The 22,885-nt window shown below is 44.7% G+C and overlaps 1 protein-coding gene across 1 annotated transcript in view; it reads right to left on the reverse strand.

Moving 5' to 3' along the window:
* Positions 1-16,811: 16,811 nt before the first annotated feature.
* The window catches only part of RETREG1 (reticulophagy regulator 1), a 94,927-nt gene continuing 88,853 nt past the window's right edge, over positions 16,812-22,885 (reverse strand). The window contains exon 9 of the mRNA XM_075826764.1: positions 16,812-22,153. Within this exon, the coding sequence (XP_075682879.1) occupies positions 21,675-22,153 (479 nt within the window). The 3' untranslated portion in view covers positions 16,812-21,674. The remainder of the gene's footprint in view (positions 22,154-22,885) is intronic.

Here is a 22,885-nt window from a genome sequence, read left to right on the forward strand (position 1 = left end):
TCCACGACGGGATCCTTGCGTAGGCCGGCCTGATCTTGTAGACTAGTATAGAGTTTCCCAACCTTTTTGGACTCGAGGCAGCACTGGAAAAATAACATTTCCTCAGGGCACCCCTACCAAAAATTATTTTGAGAAAGACAGAAAATGGCTAAAAACAAGCACTACACTCGTAGGGTATGTTCACACAGCGTTTTTTGTAAGGCAAAATAAAATCTGGCTTAAAATTCCTTCAGGAATTGACAGCGTTGTTTGACCTTTTTTTTTTTTTTTTGCGTTTTTCCTTAAGCCGTTGAAGCAAATGCAAAAAGCGCAGGCAAAAAAGTTCCAAATGGGCGACGCAGGTATTTTCTGGCTCCCATTCCAATTGGAGGTCAGAGGTGGAAACCACTTGAAGACCATCAGCCCCCTACTCACAGTAAAATGACCATCAGCCCGCCACTCACAGTAAAATGACCATCAGCCCGCCACTCACAGTAAAATGACCATCAGCCCGCCACTCACAGTAAAATGACCATCAGCCCGCCACTCACAGTAAAATGATCATCAGCCCGCCACTCACAGTAAAATAACCATCAGTCCCCCACTCACAGTAAAATGACCATCAGCCCGCCACTCACAGTAAAATGACCATCAGCCCGCCACTCACAGTAAAATGACCATCAGCCCGCCACTCACAGTAAAATGATCATCAGCCCGCCACTCACAGTAAAATGACCATCAGCCCACCACTCACAGTAAAATGACCATCAGCCCCCCACTTACAGTAAAATTACCATCAACCCCCACTCACAGTAAAATGACCATCAGCCCGCCACTCACAGTAAAATGACCATCAGCCCACCACTCACAGATTCCCCCTGTAGATAGTGCCACACAGCCCCTTGTAGGTCGTGCCACACAGCCCCTTGTAAGTAGTGCCACACAGTCCCTTGTAGGTAGTGCCACACAGTCCCCTTGTAGATAGTGCCACACAGCCCCCTTGTAGATAGTGCCACACAGCCCCCTTGTGGATAGCGCCACAAAGCCCCCTCGTAGATAGCGACACACAGCCCCCTCGTAGATAGCGCCACACAGCCCCCTTGTAGATAGCGCCACACAGCCCTCTTGTAGATAGCGCCACACAGCCCCCTTTGTAGATAGCACCACACAGCCCCCTTGTAGATAACGCCACACAGCCTACTTGTAGACAGCGCCACACAGCCCTCTTGTAGATAGCGCCACACAGCCCCCTTGCAGATAGTGCCACACAGCCCCCTTGTAGATAGTGCCACACAGCCCCCTTGTAGATAGTGCCACACAGCCCCCTGTAGGGAGTGCCACACAGCTCCCCGTAAGTAGTGCCACACAGTCCCCTGTAGGTAGTGCCACTCAGCCCCCTGTAGGTAGTGCCACACAGCACCCTGGTAGATAGTGCTACACAGCCCCCTGGTAGGTAGTGCCACACAGCCCCCTGGTAGGGAGTCTGTGTCCATTTATGGACAGTGACGTCATTGGCTTCTCCTGGAGTGGAATCCCCGGTCACAGAGTCGGCAACGCTGTGGACGGGGATTCCGTTTCAGGAGTTTCCCCTGATGTCACTGTCCATATATGGGCTGAGACATCAAGCGGAGCGCTCCAGGAGCGGAATCCCCGGCCACACAGGGATTCTGCTCCTTCAGGGTGCTACAGTGGTGCTAGTAGATAGCAGAGCAGGGAGATACCTCCCTGCTCTGCTATAGTGCCATCGCTACCACTGCAGCCGCAGCGGCTGCTATCGGCACCGCCACCACCCATGAGGGGGCGGCGCGGGCGCCCTTAGGGCCGGTGTCGCCGCTAGCAGCTGCTATGGCTACTACAGTGGTAGCGACGCTACTGATTGAAGACAGCCTGGGCAGAAAGGCGACTGCTGAATCGCCGGGCCAGGGCACTTCTGAAACAAGCAGGGGAAGGGAGCCAGTGCAGCGCCCCCTTCCACCTGCTGGAGTGATGCGCCCTGTGCAAAGGCTCAGTTCGCACACCCCTAAGGCCGGCCCTGCATCAGTACATCTGTTCTCTTTCCTGCACTAATCATAGATATCAGTGTGTGGGGTGTTTCCTGGTCACCCATTAGGTATTGTAAATGGTTGCGTGTTTTGCTCTCTCACCCTCTTGTTTGTGTCCCCCGGTGTCTGTCTTGGTTGTTTGTATCCTCCTGTTTCTGTATGTCTTCCCACTGGGTGGGGGTGAGGCTGGGTTTCCCTAGCAACCAAGGAAACACAGCAGCCCTGCACTAAGAGGGGTTCCCATTGAGCCCTGTATTAGGGCTCATATCAGGTGACCGCACTTGGTGCGGCATCTGGATAGAAAGAGGTTAGAGGGAGAAGGGGTGGAGTTAGAAAAAGGCAGAAAAATGTGAGGTAATGACAGTGGAGGGAGTAAAAGTGACAATAGGTAGAAAAAAGCTGAACATGAGTGTTTGGCCTAGTGTCTAGGAATCTAACACCACAAAGTGTCATCAAGTCAGAGGGACCTGAGAATAAGGTCTGAATATAGACTGAATAAATTATATACAGAATATAATTATCAAGTAAAGTATGGTCATCACTCCACTCCTTGTGGTAATTTGAGTGAACAGTCATCTTTGAAATAATATTTCCTCGTTATAAATATACAAGTTACAAGCAAGGTATGTTTATGTTATAGCCAGTGCAAAGCGGTCTTAAAGGGGCGGTAATACAATGGACTGATTTGCATGGACTTTGGACTATGTACTTACTTTACAATACCCCCTTAAATAATTATGCCTAAGGTACTCGGACTGTTGCTAGAGTACCGCCGAGGGTGTCCGTGCGTGAAAGGTAGCGGTGTCTCCGCAACGACCCGTATAAGAGTAGCAGGGGTAAAAGGGCGCCCTCCACAAAGGAATCTGGTGCAACCCGGTGACATAGGTAAATAAAGACATCGGGATAAGCCGTGTGGTAGAGAGTGGCGTCTCTGTGACCCGTGGCAGCACTATAGAAGGTGGGACCTGTGTGCCCACAAATTCCTTTGACACAAACCAGGGGCGTAGCTAGGGGAGGGCAGGCGGGGTAAGTGCCCTGGGCGCAACTTAGAGGGGGCGCCAGCGCCACCTCCTCCTGCACTATAATTGTACCTGTGTCGCAAGGATACAGTTACAATTAGAAGCAATGAATGACCGGGCACGTTCCGTGCCCGGCCATTCAGCGCCTTTCCACGAGTGAAGCGACTGGTACCTTTTGTACCAGTGAAGCTTCCGTCGAGGAAAGGCGCTGATTGACAGGGAAAGTCATCCTGCCCAGCCAATCAGCGCCTTTCATAGATGCTGCGTTCAACCCCCAGGAGACCTGCGCAGAATAGAGCAGGTCTCCATGGCTGCCGGACGGCGTGGGAGCGGGATTAAGGTGAGTTTGAATATTTTATTTTTTTTTTAAATTGTAATAAAAGTGTGTAGCTGTATCTACAGGGAGGACTTTATCTACGTGGGGACTTTGTCTACACGGGGGGGGGGGGGGCTTTATCTACAAGGGGGACTTTGTCTATGGGGGGGGCTTTATCTACAAGGGGGACTTTATCTACGGGGGGGGCTTTATCTACACGGGGGGGGCTTTATCTACAAGGGGGACTTTATCTACGGGAGGAGGGCTTTATCTACAAGGGGGACTTTATCTACGGGGGGACTTTGTCTACACGGGGGGGGCTTTATCTACAAGGGGGACTTTATCTACAGGGGGACTTTGTCTACAAGGAAGGGGGGCTTTGTCTACACGGGGGGCTTTATCTACGGGGGGACTTTATCTACGGGGGTGTCTATCTACAGGGGGGGCTATATACTGGGATGGGCTATCTATGGAGCACCATTTACAGGGGTGGGCTATAGTTACAGGGGGGCTATATAGTATATAACACCCCTGTAGATATAGCCCACCCCTGTATATAGCCCCCCTGTAGATATAGCCCACCCCTGAATATAGCCCACCCCTGTAGATATAGCCCACCCCTGTAGATATAGCCCACCCCTGTAGATATAGTCTCCCTGTAGATATAGTCCCCCTGTAGATATAGCCCACCCCTGTAGATATAGCCCACCCCTGGAGATATAGCCAACCCCGGGAGATATAGTCCCCCTGTAGATATAGTCCCCCTGTAGATATAGCCCACCCCTGTATATAGTCCCCCAGTAGATATAGCCCACCCCTGTATGTAGTCCCCCTGTAGATATAGCCCACCCCTGTATATAGTATCCCACAAATAGCTCCCCCTATAGTGCTCCACAGAAAGCCCACCCCTGTATATAGCCCCCCCTGTACATATAGTCCACCCCTCTATATAGTGCTCCACAGATAGCCCACCCCTGTATATAGTATATACAGGGGTGGGCTATCTGTGGAGCACTATATACAGGGGTGGACTATCTAGTGGAGCACTATATACAGGGGTGGACTATATGTACAGGGCGGCTATATACAGGGGTGGGCTATCTGTGAAACACTATATACAGGGGTGGACTATATGTTGAGCACTATATACAGGGGTGGGCTATATCTTAGGGCGGCTACATACAGGGTTGGGCTATCTGTGGAGCACTATATACAGGTGTAGGCTATATCTATAGGGGGCTATATACAGGGCTGGGCTATACGTGGAGCACTATATGCAGGGGTGGCCTTTTTTGTGGTTTTGATGATATCTATGTCCCATTTTTTCTGTTTGTGTTTTTAAATTAGGAACGAAAAGTTCTGGTTAGGGACTCGCAAGGCACTGGGGACCCTTGACGTTGGGTTGCGAGCTTTGCGTATTTTGGCCAAAATAACAACTAATACCCCATGTTTCATGGATATTTCTTACTACGTATACTACACTTTTTTTCAGGACGCAGCCAGGTCTTATATGCTGCGAGGGCATGATGTGCTGGCGTTTGGTTTGGAATGCAGAGCAGCCCGCTTTAGCTAACACTAGCGGCGTTACAAATAGGCTGTTATTCGGCAAGATACGCCATGCCTGACGACCAGCACATTATCCCTCCACGTATTACACATAGTACTGACACCCCATGTACTATTCACAGCACTGACCCCTATTCATCACATTTATTTATTATTTATTTTTATTACATTATTACACAGTTCTGACACTTTCATACATACATATTTATTTTTTACCATCCATTCACACCCTAGCACTACACTGACACTCATTTATCGCACACTTTTGAGCACTTAGTTCGCCACTCCCCTCAAGACTAGTGGGAGGGGCTATCACTATTTAATGCACACTCCTTCTGTAGCATTCTTTGACCCGTCTGCGTCCTGATGGGAACGGGTTTTCACCCACCCACCTACCTAGTAAGTATGGCCTTTTTTGTGGTTTTGATGATATCTATGTCCCATTTTTTCTGTTTGACTATATGCAGGGCTGGGCTATATCTACAGGGGGCTATATACAGGGTTGGGCTATACGTGGAGCACTATACGCAGGGCTGGGCTATATCTACAGGGGGCTATATACAGGGGTGGGCTATCTGTAGAGCACTATATACAGGGGTGGGCTATATCTACAGGGGGCTATATACAGGGCTGGGATATATCTACAGGGGGCTATATACAGGGGTGGGCTATCTGTAGAGCACTATAGGGGGAGTTATTTGTGGGACACTATATACAGGGGTGGGCTATATGGGGGCACTATCTACAGGGTGCTCTATGGCAGGCACTATCTACAGGGGGCTCTATGGCAGGCACTATCTACAGGGGGCACAGTGTGTGTGTGTGTGTGTGTGTGGGTCACGGTGTATGGTGCTATTATAATTAGAGATGCAGTGTATGGCGCTATTATATTTAGGGGCGTAGTGTGTGGTATAATGATAACTTTATCTTTATTTATAGGTGCAGAAATGTTGTAAAAGTGAGAAGCTGAAGACATGTGAGCGGAAAACTGCAGAAATGGGCTGTGACCGGGAGAAGTCATCATAGAGGTCTGGACCGGATGGATAAAAAGAACTAGAATCTGAGACGTCACCGGCGAGTCACTTAATGTAAATGTTCATTCTACCTCTAATCAGCACTGTAGTCGCTGTATGATCTGCAGCGAGATGGTGGTATGATTGATAGGATTTATTTTTGTGAAACAGCATCTCCCAGCATATCCTTACCATTGTTCGGGCCATGCTGGGAGCTGTAGTTTTACGCCGTACGGAAGGGGTTGCACTAAATTGAGCTGTATCTCTGCTGGTGCTGTATATATATACTGAGCTTGGTTCTGGTGTTGTGTATAGAACCATATTGCTTGTAAAATGTACAAATGTTTTTATGCTCGCGTTACATAAAAAGAAATGTGGAAAATAAATTATACGTCGATTGGTAGAGAAAACAAACACGGCGAGGGGGAAGGAGATGTCTGGAAAGAGGTTGGGAATCTTTGCCCCGGGTGCTGGAGAACCTAGCTACGCCTCTGCACAAACGGGCACGGTGGGAACTCGACCTCGGTTATTGACCGCTTTGCCAAAATTTATATGCTGTTGTTTAATAAAGAAGTTGATTGGTTGTTAGTCTGCCTACATTGTATCATCAATAAATCCACGTTACAAGTGCATGGAGGAAGATACTTGTGAATGCCGTCTAGTGGCTGCTCACATGTATATTTGATGTCAGAGAGAAGAGGAGCACCGAGCCGCGTGGTAGCAGGGACAGTTAAGTAGTAATGGTGCACTGTGGGGCTGGCAGTAATGCGGGACACTGTGTGGCTGACACTAGTGAGGGGGCACTGTGTTGCTGGTGCTGTTATGGGGGGCACTATGTGGATGGCATTACTGAGGTGGAACTCTGTGGCTGTCACTACTGGGGTACACAGCAGCTGGAAAGCATGGCCACCGTGTCTCCTTTTCTCTGGAGTACTAGAGAGCCAAATGGGGGAGCAGGCGGCTCATATTCTTTTGATAAAATCCTAACTGTCTAAAATTGGAGTATCCCTTTAAGTTTTATTGCCGCCCTTCAGTGGTACATTCTAACAATGTGGCCCTCAAACCAAAAAAGGTTGTGCACAATTGAAATAGAGCATTAATAAACATATTAAACAGCAACGGCCCAATACTAGCCCCTGTGAAACCCCCACTAGTAACGGTGACCCAATCTGAGGATGTACCAATAATAACCACCCTCTGTTTTCTATCACGAAGCTAGATAACTTTTTTTATTTTTTGTACGACGTAGTTGTATGAGACTTTGTTTTTTGCGGAACGAGTTGTACTTTATATAGGTACCATTTTTTGGTACAAATACATTTTCGTTTAATTTATATAAATTTTTATTTTGGTGAAAATGCTGCAGTTTTAATATTTTTTTTTTAACATTATTATTTTTTTACATTGATTTAACTTTTTTTTTTAATCCCATAAAAGGATTTTTCATTTTGATTTAGATTTTTTAACTGTAATGTACTGGCATAGATCTGTATGCCAGTACATTAGCCTCAGTATGCCCTAACAACAGGAAATATGTTCAGACAGCCCTGTGGTCCTTCAATCGACCCTGGGCTGTCTGGCCATACAAGTTATGGGCTTTGAACTCGTCACAGGGATTTTCTGTGACGCGATCAAAGGGCAGTCCCCGCTCCTTGAATGCCGGAATCAGCTTATATCGAGGCATTCAAGGGGTTAACGGCGGAGAGAAGATGTTTCTCCGCCGTTTCAGCGGGGCCATGGCTGTGTATTACAGTTGTTGCCCCGCTCCCGATCGTGCGCGGAGACGGCTGTCACACAGGACGAGAATGTTCGTCCTAATGCACGAAGTACCCGCCGCTCAGGACGAGCATACTCATCCAGTGTCGGCAACAAGTTAACCCAATTCCACATATTATCAGCCACTCCCAGCATTTTCACTTTATGTACCAACCTTTTATGGGGCACAGTAATGCCTCTAGATACACCACATCCACAGCTTTACCCAGGTCCAGTCTAGAACTTACCTCCTCATAGAAGCTGATCAGATTGGTGTGACAGGACCGATCTCTCATAAACCCATGATGATACTACGTTAACAGTTTATTTTCATTGAGATACTCCCGGATTGCATCTCTAGAATACCGTCAAACATTTTACCCATAATAGAGGTTAAAGTTGCACTCTTGACAAAACAGCTATCGTAAAGTGCCCTAGGGGGTTTCAGATTTGACCAATCACATATTATTTTTGGTCAATAAGTGACTGGAATCTCACATCTGCATTAGGCGTTCTCCATTTGTACATTGAAATGTGGCTCATGTTTGGACAATAGAGGCAGGAGAGCTGAAATGCACCTGCTCTGTCTTTCCAGTCTGTTCTGCAACCTTTAATCCACACCGGTACAGAGCTGCTCTACCTATTTAAATCTGGTGCTAACTGTTATGCCGGATTCACACGAGTGTGTGCGTTTTGCAGGCACAAAAGGTCCACAAAAGCTCCGTGTGTCATGAGCATATGATGCGTTGCTGCGTGATTTTCGCGCAGCCGTCACGTGGTGCTTTTATGTTTTCATTCATAGTTTTGACTACTGTAGCGCGCATCACGCGTGGCACACGGAAGTGCATCCGTGTGCTGTGCGCTGTTTTCACGCACCCATTGACTTCAATGGGTGCATGATGCGCGAATAAAGAGTAAATATAGGACATGTCGTGAGTTTTACGCAGCGGACATATGCTGCGTTAAAATCACTGACTGTCTGAATGGCCCCATTGACTAACATATGTCCGTGTGACGCGCGTGAACGCATGGACGTATTATACGTTCGTCTGAATAAGCCCTTAGGGTAAGGCCACACGGAGCGGCCCTGACACAGTCGCGACGCGGCCAACAACCGCGCTGGCACTATTGTTTACCCGTGTTAGTCTTGCAAATGGTCCCTTAGTGTTTTCCAGTTCCCAGTATTCCCGTTCCTGCTACCTGTATCCTGTATCCCGTGCTACCTTGTTTCTGTACCTTAGAGAGTTGGAGTCGTGTTGTGCCACAGATCACGTCTGCTGTGTTGCACCACGCCTGGTGTCTGCTGCCAAGGTCCCATCCGAGCCTACCCATCACTACTGTCTGAACTACCACAGGTACCCTTATTCGGACCATAAACTTTACTTGGTACACTGTGTGGACAGCTGCTGTCCCGCTACGGCGGTACAGCCCAGTGGGTCCACATACCCACAGATCGTGACAGTACGCTCAGGCCATGGACCCCGCTGGTCAACCCAAGACCATGACGACGTCAAAAGTGATGCGGGCGGATATGCTGGTCCTCCAGTCTCGACAGCACCAACTCCTCCAGGCGTTAAACATTATTGCACATCGACTGGATACGCAAGCTGTAGTTCCCCCAGCACCTGCTACTATTGCCTCCGCTGTTCCTCCTACTACACCTCGTGGCAGCACTGACCCCCGACTACACCTCCTGGCAGTTCTAACTCCCTGATTTTCTCTTCCACTACCTCATCGCTGTGATGGAGATGCAGGGGATTTCTGAACCAGTGCCAGATCCACTTCAGTCTGTATGCCAGAGCATTTTCTACTGATGGCGCAAGGGTCGCTTTCATCGTCTCTCTCTTTACTGGCAAAGCCCTAGCATGGGCAAATCCTGACTGGGAGTGTCAGGGACCAGAGACCCGTGACTTCCAGGGGTTCCTACGGACATTTCGCACTGTATTTGAGGAGCCTGGACGTGTCTCGTCAGCAGCTGCCTCCTGGTTGAACCTTCGCCAGGGAGACACTTCCGTGGGCGAGTACGCCATTCACTTCCGTACCCAGGCGGGAGAGCTGTTATGGAACAATGAGGCCTTGGTGTCTACATTCTGGCAGGGACTGTCGTCCGAGATCAAGGATGAACTTGCCTCGCGTGATCTGCCATCTACCCTGAATGACCTCATCTTGCTTGCCAACCGGGTTGACATGAGGCTCCGGGAACGATCTCAAGAGGTTCGTCGGGTGAGAGGACTCCCTAGGCTGGCCCCCACTTTCCAGCAATCCCTGTTGCCCTCACCAGTTGGCCCTCCTGAGGAGCCTATGCAGGTGGACCGGCTTAAGTTATCCTTCCAAGAGAAACAACACAGATGCACTTCGGGACTTTGTCTGTATTGCGGCCTCGGTGGCCATGTTGTGCGTCTGTGCCATCAAAAGCCAAATAAACTTCAATGCCTAGGATTGGTTGGGGAGACAACCCTAATCGATATAGCTCTGGATAAAAAACTCTCCTCAAATCTGTCCATCCCCGTGACCATAGTGTCCATTGGGAAGACCCACCGGGACTCTGCTTATCTGGACTCTGGATCTGCAGCCAATTTTATCCAGAGGGACCTAGTGGATATCCTCTAGTTGCCCACAGTTCCCCTGGAGACGTCTTTGGCTGTTGCCTCAGTGAACGGTCTGCCTCTGCCAGATCCAGTCGTATATAAGACCAAACCGCTGAGGTTCCAAGTTGGAGCTCTCATTCAGAGCTAATTTCTTTCCTCTTCCTGACCAAAGCCATCAACGCTGTGCTGCTGGGTCTGCCTTGGCTTCAACTACATGCCCCAGTCCTGGACTCGAATTCCGGTGAGGTTCTCCATTGGGGCCCCAAGTGTCTCAACCACTGTCTGGGACAGATCTATCTGGCCCAACCTCCTCTGCCTTGGTCGTTGGCAGGATTACCCCCTCACTACTCACAGTTTGCAGAAGTCTCCAGCAAGAAGGGTGAGATGCTGCCCCCACATCGGGCATATGACTGCCCCATTGAACTGGTTCCTAATGTGTCCCCCTCCTCATGGACTGGTATAGCCTCTCTCCTTGCCAGAAACCCAGTCTATGTGCGCTTATATCCAGCAGAATTTGGAGAGGGGTTTTATACAAAAGTCCTCCTCCCCGGCCGGGGTCGGGTTCTTCTTAGTCAAAAAGAAAGACGGATCTCTTCAACCTTGCATCGAGTACCTAGTTCTCAATCAGATCACGGTCAAGAACAGATATCCGTTGACACTAATCTCTGAACTGTTTGATCGCATACGAGGAGCCAAGATTTTTTCCAAGCTAGACCTTCGGGGATCTTACAACTTAATCCAGATCTGCCAGGGTGACGAATGGAAGACTGCATTCAACACCCGAGATGGGCACTATGAATACCTAGCAATGCCCTTCTGCCTGTGTAACGCTCCCGCAGTCTTCCAAGAGTTCGTCAAAGACATCTTCCGAGATCTCCTCTATGTCTGTGTCGGGGTCTACCTCTATGACATCTTGATCTTTTCTCCTGACCCGATGACTCATCAGAGACATGTCTGTCAAGTTCTGCTGCGATTAAGGGAGAATCGCTTATATGCCAAGCTGGAGAAGTGCGTGTTTGAGAGAAATTCTCTACCCTTCCTGGGCTACACCATCTCAGATCAAGGTCCCAAGATGGATCCTGAGAAGGTAAAGTCCGTCCTGGAATGGCCACGCCCTCAAGGCTTAACGTCCATACAGCACTTTCTGGGATTCGCCAATTTCTACCGGCAGTTCATCCCAAACTTCTCTTCATTGACAGCACCCATCTCTACCCTAAACAAAAAGTGTATCAATGCCATGGTGTGGACTCCAGAGGCAGAATATGCGTTTAGTAGCCTAAAGAGTGCCTTCACATCAGCCTCAACCCTCCATCATCCTGATGTGTATCATCAGTTTTCGTTGGAGGTGGGTGCCTCCTCGGTTGGGTCAAGCGCACTTCTGTTCTAGAGAGGTTCTCAAAGGTAAGGCAGTGGTATGTGGCTATTGTTCTAAACTTTTCTCTTCTGCAGAGCGCAACTACTCCATTAAGGATCGGGAGTTACTGGCCATCAATTTGGCTCTGGATGAGTGGAGACATCTACTGGAGGGCGCAGCTCACCCTATTCTGATATTTACCAACCACAAGAACCCCACCTATCTCTAGTCGGCCTAATGGCTGAATTCTCGTCAAGCCAGATGGTCTCTGTTCTTTGCCCGGTTCCAGTTTGAGCTTCACTACAGCCCTGCCGATAAAAATGTGAGGGCCGATGCCTTGTCTAGGTCGTTTGAGACTGAGGACGCCATGGAGTCTCCACAAAACATCATTGATCCGTCCTGCATTGTCTCTGTCAACCCCCTGCAAGTAAGAGACATTGCTCTGGGGAGGACTTTTGTAAGCCTGGTGGACAGAAGAAGAATTCTTCGCTGGGCACACAGCTCCAAACTGGCAGGTCACGCGGGTGCCCGTAATACCAGAGACTTGATTGCACATCATTTTTGGTGGCCCACGCTACCCAAAGACACCATGGACTTTGTCTCGTCCTGCACGGTGTGCACGGCTAAGAAGGTTGCTCACTCCAAGCCTGCAGGCCTGCTCCAGCCGCTGCTTAATGCTCCCTGGCAGCATATAGCAATGGACTTTGTCACGGATCTGCCTCCCCCTGCTGCATGCAGTACGGTGTGGGTAGTAGTGGACCGATTCTCAAAAATGGCTCATTTTGTTCCGCTGACCGGCCTACCATCTGCTTCTCGACTGGCCAACCTCTTCATCCAAACACATCCTCCGCCTGCATGGCTTACCTCTGCATATCGTGCCTGATCGGGGGGTTCAGTTTACCTCAAAGTTCTGGAGAGCCCTCTGTAAACTCCTTGATGTGAAGTTGGACTTTTCCTCAGCCTACCATCCCCAGCCCAATGGTCAAGTTGAGAGGATCAATCAAATCATGGAGAACTATCTACGACACTTCATATCCAGGCAGCATGATAACTGGGTGCAGCTTATTCCTTGGGCCGAGTTCTCCTATAACAACCACACAAGCAAGTCCGCTGCTGCCACACCGTTCCTCATTGTTTACGGCCAACATCCACGAGTTCCTCTCCCGGTGTCCGCTACGTCCCAGGTGCCCGCAGCTGACTCTGCATTCAGGGACTTCCTGCAGATCTGGCAGCAAACCCGATCCTCTATTCTGAAAGCGGTCGACCGCATGAAACGAAAGGCAGACACAAGGAGAAGAGAGCCTCCTCAGTTTCTTCCGGGGTACCAAGGTCTGGCTGTCCTCTAGGAATATCCGGCTGAGGGTGCCATCATACAAATTTGCTCCCAGGTTCCTCGGACCCTTCGAGATCCTACAGCAGATCAACCCTGTCTTCTACAAGCTTTGGCTGCCTCCCATCCTCAAGATCCCTAAATAATTTCATGTCTCCCTCCTGAAGCCTGTGGTCCTGAACCGCTACACCAAGACCCCTAGTCCTGCAGTTGACCCCAGCGGTTCATAAGATTCATTCGAGGTTAAGGAGATCTTGGACACCAAAAAATTGTGAGGAAGAACTTTTTATTTGGTGGATTGAAAGGGGTTTGTTCCAGAAGAGAGGTCCTGGGAGCCAGAGGAGAACCTCCTACCCTCGTGAAGAAATTCCTCTCTCGCTCTGGTCCCAAGAAGTGGGGGGATACGGTAACGTCCGCCGCCGCAGACTCCTGTGCTTACCTGTGTTAGTCTTGCAAATAGTCCCTTAGTGTTTTCCAGTTCCCAGTGTTCCCATTCCTGCTACCTATATCCCGTGCCACCTTGTTCCTGTACCTTAGAGCATTGGAGTCGTGTTGTGCCACTGATCACATCTGCTGCATTACACTATGCCAGGTGTCTGCTGCCAAGGTCCCATCCGAGCCTAACCATCGCTACTGTCTGAACTACCACAGGTACCCTTACTCGGACTATAGACTTTACTTGGTACACTGTGTGGCCAGCTGCTATCCAACTATGGCAGCGGGTATGAGTTGAATTTGTTATAGAAAAACAAGTTTTCAGTGTGGTAATTTAGTAAATTTTTGAGTTCCAATCTCAAATTAAATAAATATTTTTTCTAGTATTGAGCACAAGGATTTTTTTATGTTGTAGTTATAACTTTTTAATTCATTTGCACTAGTAAATCTGTAATTCTTGTATTCTTTTCTTTTTCCTAGAACCCAATTCTATTAGATAACCCCCTTTAATACCGCTTTATGAGCCTCCCAAATGTTCGAGTTGCATTTGTTGTCGGGACAATCGTCTTGGAAATAATGTTGAGTTGAATATGGGTAAGTATGTGAGATTTGTCTTCTTTGTTTGTCAGTAAACTATCATTCAGTTTCCAATTATAGTGGGCTTTCCCTTGATTCTTGGATATAGTAAGTTTGAGAATAAGTGGAGCATGGTCTGAGATGAACCGTATGTAGCTTGTGATATCGAACCAATTAGGGAGTGTGGAATAAATAAGTTGTCTATTCTCGAGTATTTCTTGTGAACCGCTGAAAAAAAGGAGTAGTCTTTACCTGAGGGGTGAAGGGTTCTCCATACGTCTATAAGATGAGCATCTGCCAATATTTGCTTAATCAATTTGAGCTTTTTATAGATCGTGGTGGAGTTATTTGATGTATCTAATAGGCTGAAGGGGAGTGTTGAATCACTATTTTAGAACGTGTAAGCGATCAAAGAAAACCTACGATAGTGTCATGAGTGAGAACTCTCCCAATAAGTCAAAAATTCCACATTTATGTAAAACAGATAATATGTAATATCAACATTGTTAAAACTATACATTAATTCTAAACCTTAGCAGAAGCATAAGATCAATTCAGTCTTATAGCCATTTTTATTTTCTACTCTGTGTTTTCCCTACTTCTAATTCATTTTTTTTAATTTCCTTAGATTTCTTTGTCTTGCAGTTTTCCGGTATAGGGAGTTGTGGTAAGTTGAGTTGTTCCTTTGTTTTTGTCCAATCAGGAATATGTATGTGATTCAGATCAAGCTTGTTCAGAGTGAATTCAAGGTCTTCTGGAGTTTTTATTATCAGTGTTTTGCTATTCAGAGTGATTGCTAGTCCGAAAGGGAACATCCATCTACATGGGATATTCATATCTCTGAGAATTTTGGTGAGTGGTTGGAGTTTGTCCAGTTCAAGTATACTTGGTAGATAAGTAATTCATTCTCATCGTATTCATTTTTTTTTGTGTATCCTGCTTTGTGAAAATCTCTTCTTTCACTTTAAAGCTTTGTAGACAAAATAAGATATCTCTTGGTTTATCAGCTCCTACAGATTTAGGCCTAAAATCTCTGTGAGCTCTTTCGATGCCTATATAGTTTTTCCCATCTTTTCCTAGCAATTCATTGAATTTCTGACTCAGGATGTTTGGTATTTCCTTGTCTGTAAGGGTATGTTCACACGGCCTATTTTCGGCCGTTGTTCAGTTCAGACGGAGCGTTTTTCGCAGCATTTTTTATGCGTAAAAAAATGGACGCGAAAAAAAAGAACTGCAGGTAACTTCTTGGGACGTTTTTGGAGCCGTTTTTCATTGACTCTAGCGAAAAAAGATCCAAAAACGGCCGTAAAAAACGCAGCGATAAACGCAGCGAAAATTGCGAGTTGCTTAAAAAACGTCTGAAAATCAGGAGCTGTTTTTCCTTGAAAACAGCTCCGTATTTTGAGACGTTTTTGAGTTTGTGTGTGAACATACCCTAAGAGTTTCTGTGATTCCTCTAATTCTGAGATTATTTCTCCTGGATCTATTTTCAAGAGTCTACCGTAATTCTTTCTGTTTTTCCAGTAATATCTCTGACAATTTCTCTGAATAAGAGATGAGCTGTGAGCAAGTCTCTTCTCCGGTTTGAATCTTTGAAAAAGCATGTTTGACATCATTGCACATTTCTGATAGTTCTTCCCTTTCTAAATGCCGTTTTGAAAACTTTGAGGGGTACAGTTGATAAAATTGGGTGGTTTAAGGGGGTCTCTAATATATAAGGCCCTCAAAGCCACTTCAGAACTGAGCTGGTACCTATAAAAATAGGTTTTGGAAATTTTCTTGAAAATGTGAGAAATTGCTGCTAAAGTACTAAGCCTTGTAACGTCCTAGAAAAAAAAAGGATGTTCAAAAAACTATGCCAACATAAAGTAGACATATGGGGGATGTTAATTAGTACCTATTTTGTGTAGTATTGCTATCTGGTTTACAAACAGATACATTTAAATTTAGAAAAATGCTAATTTTTGCACATTTTCTCTAAAGTTTGGTGTTTTTCACAAACAAATACTGAATTTATTGATCACATTTTTCCACTAACATAAAGTACAATGTGTCACGAGAAAATAATCTCAGAATCGCTTCGATAGGTAAAAGCATTCCCAAGTTATTACCACATAAAGTGAAACATGTCAAATTTGAAATAAATTGTCTGCGTCTACAAGGCCAAGACAGGCTCAGTCTTGAAGGGGTTAAAGATAAGCACAACATTTTCACATATATCGGTAATATATTTGCAGTACAGTATGTTTTGCATGTAATAAGATTGTTAACAGCCGAAATAAAAAGCAGTGTTATATGTTTTAATACTTTATTTATTTGTTATTGTTAAGTTCTCAATCATTGAATATACCTTATGCTTGTGGTACACTGAGCAAACCGATTCAGTAAAATATCAAATTGCATTTTTTATTTTCATGTTACGAGCATCCTTCAGCAAATTATAAAATAAATACATTTGTAAAAACAAATCAACATACAGTACACATACAGTAGCTCTAATGTTAAAACAGACAACGGTTTAGAAACACAAGTGATCATGGCATAAAAGAGAATGAAATAGTTCTTTTTTATATAAACAATAAAGTGCATCTTTAGAAATCACTATGGTTTTCTCAGCCCAGAGTCAGGTCTGCTATGAGGAAACGTGAGAGGCATTTGTGATTTTGGATAGGACTAGAGAAATTTCTTCTGTTAAGCAGATTACATTATTCTATTCTTTCACTACAACCCCAGCCGTGCACTGTGTATTTTAGATATGATTTTCTAGTTATATTTTTGCTATTGTTCATTCACACTGTCCCTTGTATGGCAATATATACAAACCTATCATCATTTTAAATGGCCAACTGCCTTGGTAAGGCTCTGTTCACATATGTGCTATGACATTCCGTCAGGGTTTCTATCACTTTTGGCGGAAAGAAAAGTGCAGCATGCGGCTGTATTCTAATGTCAAAACAACAGAAATTTCAATGGAGCCCCAATAGACCATATTATAAGTCAATGGGGTCCATTTGGATCCGTCATATTATAGATCAGGCACGGCGTCATGGCTTCTCTTATAAATAGAAGCAATGATGCTAGTGTGAACAAAGTCTAAACGGTATATTTCGAAGATTTAATATGTTACAGTTGCATGAAATCTTTCATATAAAGTCTACAAATGCATTCAAATAACCTTATAATCAGTTGTATTATATCAGAGCTATCTCTTATTATAGAATAAGTTCTATACATTTTTATCTTCTTGTTCTTTGGGATATGTTTCTGTCTTAAATCAAAGAGAAATATACTTATACATGACAAATGTAGCAAGTCTGCTAGTGGTGTGGTAACATTCCCTAAGTAGAGGAGGATGTTAGTACTCTCTGAGGGCATGTTCAGACATAGCGGAATTGCTGTTGAATTCCGCTGCGGGCAGTCCGCGGTGGAAATCTACAGCAACCGTTTTTCCCATTGTTTTCTATAACTTTTTAGGTAACTTAGTTTAGACGCTGCGGAAAATAACAGTGTGGAATTTAGACTGTGGTGCAGAATTTTCATTCCACAGCATGCATGGCCGCCAGTGGACAAGCAGCAGATTTTCACTGCAGATTTCAGCCTTTGCAATGCAAAAACTGAAATCTGCGTTAAGTCCACCGTGATATCCGCAACGTCTGAATTACCTGTCAAATATGCAATGTTGCTGCAGTTTCGTTGCGTAATTGCCACGAATTTTCAGCGGCAAAATTCTGCCACGTCTGAACATGCTCTTATGGTACAACTGGAGACCGACGTGACTTAGTCCACCTGTATACAGTGCAAACGTCTATGCTAAGTGCTGGATTGATATGGGAAGCTCCATATTTGGAACGATTTACAGCTGCCGCTATATACTGAAATCAATGCAAGGGCTGGCTATCGTATTCGACTTGAATACATAACAATAGCCTACCTACAAAGGTAGAGCATCGCTTAAAGCTGTGCAGATATAGTAAAGCTGAATACCAACACCGTGCATTCGGGCAGCTTTCCAAAAATGACACAAAAGGCAGTCTTACGTAAAACCACAGGACATTGTTATATGAGGATGAGTTGTGGTGACCTTGGCAGATAAAACTTTATTGATTAAAAGAAATTCATCATTAGGAAAGAACCCCTTTAAATTATAACATCTGTAAGATGTTCCCCAAATATTAAACTGGTGAATTTAACTATATCCAGAGGAACAGGTGCTATATTGCAAGACTCAAAGTTCGTGGTTCCTCTGTAAGAGGAGCTATGTCTTTGCAGTGTCTGGAGATCCCAAGCGGCCAGGGTCTATGTGATGTTGCTGTTTATACTGAAAAGACTGCTATTCCGGGAGAAAGAGGCTTTATGGCGGTTGTGTACTATGTTTTTTAGCTATTCCCAATCTATACATCAAAGCTCGGTCCTTTAAGGCACATAACTATTACAAGCAATTTCACGCTGTACTTAGTAGTGGGCAATCAATGACAGTGACATACTCATAGTGGGATGCAGTGTTTACAACAGTAACATCGAGCTTTGTTATGACAACATGATACAACAGAATTATTCGAAAGACTTTTAAAACTGAAATTTAGTGATTTTAAAGTCAAGTACGGCCACTTTCTTTAGTGATAACTGATTACAATCGACTACAGCCTATACCTCTCTCAAAATGTGTAGTTAAGAGGTTGTATGTACATGTGGGGGCATTACCAGCAACAGTTAATAAAGATTTAATAATAGTGAGGATACATACTATTTTAGCAGCAGATTCACTTTGCGTGGTGAATAAGAACAGAGCTACTACCCAACAACAGCTAGGACGAGGCAGGCTGAATTTTGTGTCACTGAACCTAAACTCCATGACGGCACACAGGTATTTGTATGTAGCACTTTGTGGGAGGAGGGGACCAAACTGAATCTTTGCCCAGTGTGAATTAAAGCCTAGAATCGTCTATTATTATAATAGTATCTTAATCAATATTATCATTGGATCTGATCTCAGAAGCAGTGACACCTTCCTCCCAACTTGGCAACCTAAACACTATGGAATTAAATCAGTATTTGCAGAATTTACATTTATCACCTATGCACAGGATAGGTGGTAAGTGTCTAAACACTGGGATCCCCACAATCACTAGAATGAGCCTCCCGTTCCTCCACACTTCACCGTTTGCAGGGAGGAGGAGCTTAAATGGAGTGGAGGACGAGCATGTGCCCTACCACTCCATTCAATGTCTATAGGACTGACAGAAACAGCTGAGCGCTGTACTCAACTGTCTCTTTCAGTCCAATAGACTTTGAACAGAGCGGCACCACACATGCTCGTCTGCCACTCCATTCAAAGTCCTCCTCACTGCGGTCTTGCATTGAGGAAAATCGGCAGGCTCGGGACCCTGTTTTAGTGATCATGGAGATCCCAGCGATCATACATTTATCACCTATCCTGTGGTGAGAGCATGATGGATATCTTACATTTGGTATCAATGTTTAAGTTTTAAAAAGTTTCTGAAAAGCCAGTTATTAAACTGGAAAAGAATATGTGTGTGAATATATGTTACCCATGAATGTAACCAAGACAGTCCAACATCTTTCACTATTTCAATTACAGAAGCAAGACAGGATAAACTGGAAGAAGCTTCCAAGATCACATGCTATGCTCGTCATAGTCATCTAGGAAATAGTCCAATACACAAATGTGCAAAAAAGCACACGTTATATAATGATTATAGGCTGAAAACTATATTCTCCTTACAGTTTATATAATGTGGTACAGTGTATCAATGTACTTGTAAGACCCATAGTGTATGCCACTATGTGAATCTACTGCCTTTTGTAGAAGCCAAGTACTTTCCCAATCTGAATAAATATGTGTGAAATTTACACAATATTTTCCAATGATGGGAGCATTTTTTATTGGAAATAACCATCATAGCAACATAAAGCTATTCCCCATAACTGGGTCTTCCCCATCATCGAATGCTGTAATTTCTGAGCAGATCAAATAAATCCCCCCAATGTGGAAAGAATAATTTTGCCAACATATTTTATCAAAGTATGATAAATTTGACGCATCTTACTAAACATGATAGACACTTTTCCTTATACCACCTCTTTGTTGGCTTAGTTTCCGCCAATTTTTTGCTGCTAAATTTTAGCACAATTTTGGTGCACGTCAGCTCATTTTAAGCCACAAACCTTTCTGCTAAGCCACACACCCTTCTCTCACTTGAAAAGTGTCTAGTAAGGTGCAAAATTTGTTCTTTTTGGCGCAAATCAATAATACATTTTGTCAAATTGATTTGCAAAAAAAAATGCGCCCTTAGGCTAGAATTCTGCCGCAACAACAATAGTAAATCTGCCCCATTGTTCCTTGCCCAGCTTTCTTAGCTCACATTGAGAGCATTTTGGTTGCACCAGTGTGTGCCATCAGTAATTCGTTATATTATCGCTCTCCCTGTCTGAGATGAGATGCTCACCTCCTCGAATCGACAGATTGAGTTGGATGCTTTTCAGCGATCACTGACTCCTCAACTATCTTGTCTCATGGCAAACATTCAACAGATAAAAATGTGTTGGTTATCCGGATCCTGGGATAAATTATTCTTGAAATTCCCAGCGACATCTACCTGAACAGAGTTTCAGGATAACCTCTGATATTACTGATAATTGATCATGTTCTAGTATTAGCAATTGGATTGTCTAAAACCAATAGTTTAGGTAACAATTGTTGAATCCCTGCATATATTCTGTCATGCATTCAAGTCATACATTAACTCTATGTTTAGTGTGTGTGTGTGTGTGTGTGTGTGTGTGTGTGTGTGTGTGTGTGTGTATGTATGTATGTATGTATGTGTGTGTGTGTGTGTGTGTGTAAACTAATGTATTACAAGCACTATGCCCAGGTCACCCTACATGAGAAGACTCTGGTTTGTTATAGCAGTTTACTACTGACAAATATCGTTCAATGAAAGATATAATGGCAATTTGAAAGTGTCTTTTACCGTAGATCTTCTGACTTGTCTAATTTATTAAAGTGCAAAGATAAGCAAAGGATTCCATTCGGCACAGCTGTTTAAAGTTGTATGTGATCCTTTTATGGCTGGTCATGGAGAGTTGGTATTGGCAGGCAACCAGAGAAAACCATATTGTATATCAATCAACGTCAGCGTTTATAGTCTTCGCAACGTTCTACTGCTGCTGCTGCTACTACTACTACTACTACTACTACTACTACTACTACTACTACTACTACTACTACTACTACTACTACCACTACTACTACTACTACTATCTCTGGCTAGATGGACCTCATAACTCGTAAGAGAGTAAAGTCATCTGTTTGTAAACCATATAATGCACAGATAAAAAGATCAAAATTACCTTGACTCTTGTTTCTTACCCCTTTGACATATAAGAACTATGGCTCATACCTGCCATGTATACATACACAACTCCATGCGACAAATCAAGACGCAGTAAGGATACGGCCTGAGAAAGAGCTGAGGTTTTTGCAAAAGTCCATTTGGGCCTATAGTGACAACAAATTCTATGAGGAGCAATACTTAAAGCTTCAGCATTTACAATTCTCGTAATTAATCTTGTTGCTTGTCTATTTTTTTTATTACTTGTACTCTTTTCTTTCCTTCTGTGAGGGTTCTCAGTTGTTTTCCCTCACAATATATAATATAAGGAGTGGAAAACTTGTAAATGTTAATGACCCCCAAGTAGACTGGAGAGAAATCCTGAAGATGGCTTCTTGCCCTCTGATTCTTGACTTGATGAATGTCCTACTTCATCGTCTATGTCCTCCAGCTCTGACTGGTCCAAAAGTTCAAAGTCATCAGCTTCCTCTGCGTCAGTATCCTCAGTGAGGTTGGCAGCTTGAGGCTGTGAGGAAAGCAAGGCAGACTGTAACTGGTCAGTGATAGCTGCTGTGACGGCGGTGGTGATGGCCTCGCCAACCACATCAGTGACTAGGTTATATGGCTGCACATTACTCAGAAGTATGGACAGCGCTGCTGCTGAACATTTTTCAGCACTTGATTTATGACTTTTTTCAGGCTTCCTCTTTAGCGTTGAAGGTATGCCTATACTGGAGTCTTCATCATTGGATCCTGAACCATTCTCTGCAGAGGGGAATTCAGCTAGGTCTCTAGAAAATGCCTCCTCTTCACTTGGTCGGTCAAGATCTGCATTAAAGAGCAACAGTGATAAAACATTTTTCCGTATAACAATATGTGCGAAATAAGGAAACAATATTAAAAAAAATTTGGAATACTTTTGTACAGTACATTAGTCCAGTTCTGTGAAAAAGTATTTGCCCTTTTATTGCCTATTTGTCACAGAGAACAGTTTTTATATCTCTTGAATTGAATATTAGGCATAGGAAACACTCAACTACAGCTACCCGAATTATTGCTGCAAGCAATCCCTCACCCATGTCACCCATATAAAAGAGTAACTTCCCATTTAAAAAAAATAATCAGTTGCGCCACCTATTGATGCAATAATTGTAACCAAATGTTTCTTAAATGGACAACAACTTATGTTAATCTAGTAGTATACCTGATATAGCTCAACTTTGTAATTTACTTATTGTTAAAATGAAGTTTTTTTTCCCATGCAAATACTGCCAGTAGGTGTCTTCCTTCCTGTAATCTACTGTCCACCTCCTGTTGTCAAACAAAATCCGTCCCTAGATACAGAGCAGAGGAGATGGACTGCAGAAAATGGAGCTGTGTATCTTCACTGCCTGCCTTTACAAGTCTATGGAGAAAGGAGGGGGCGCAGGAGTAGGAAGCAGGAGCAGAGTGAGTCAGAAACAGACAAGCTGCCTATACGAGTCTATGGAGAGGGGAGGGGAAGCAGAAGGAGGGAGCAGGAGCAGAGACAGTCAGACACAGACACGCTGTCCATACAAG

Source organism: Rhinoderma darwinii, chromosome 5 (assembly GCF_050947455.1).
Source record: "Rhinoderma darwinii isolate aRhiDar2 chromosome 5, aRhiDar2.hap1, whole genome shotgun sequence".
NCBI classification, from domain to species: Eukaryota; Metazoa; Chordata; class Amphibia; order Anura; family Rhinodermatidae; genus Rhinoderma; species Rhinoderma darwinii.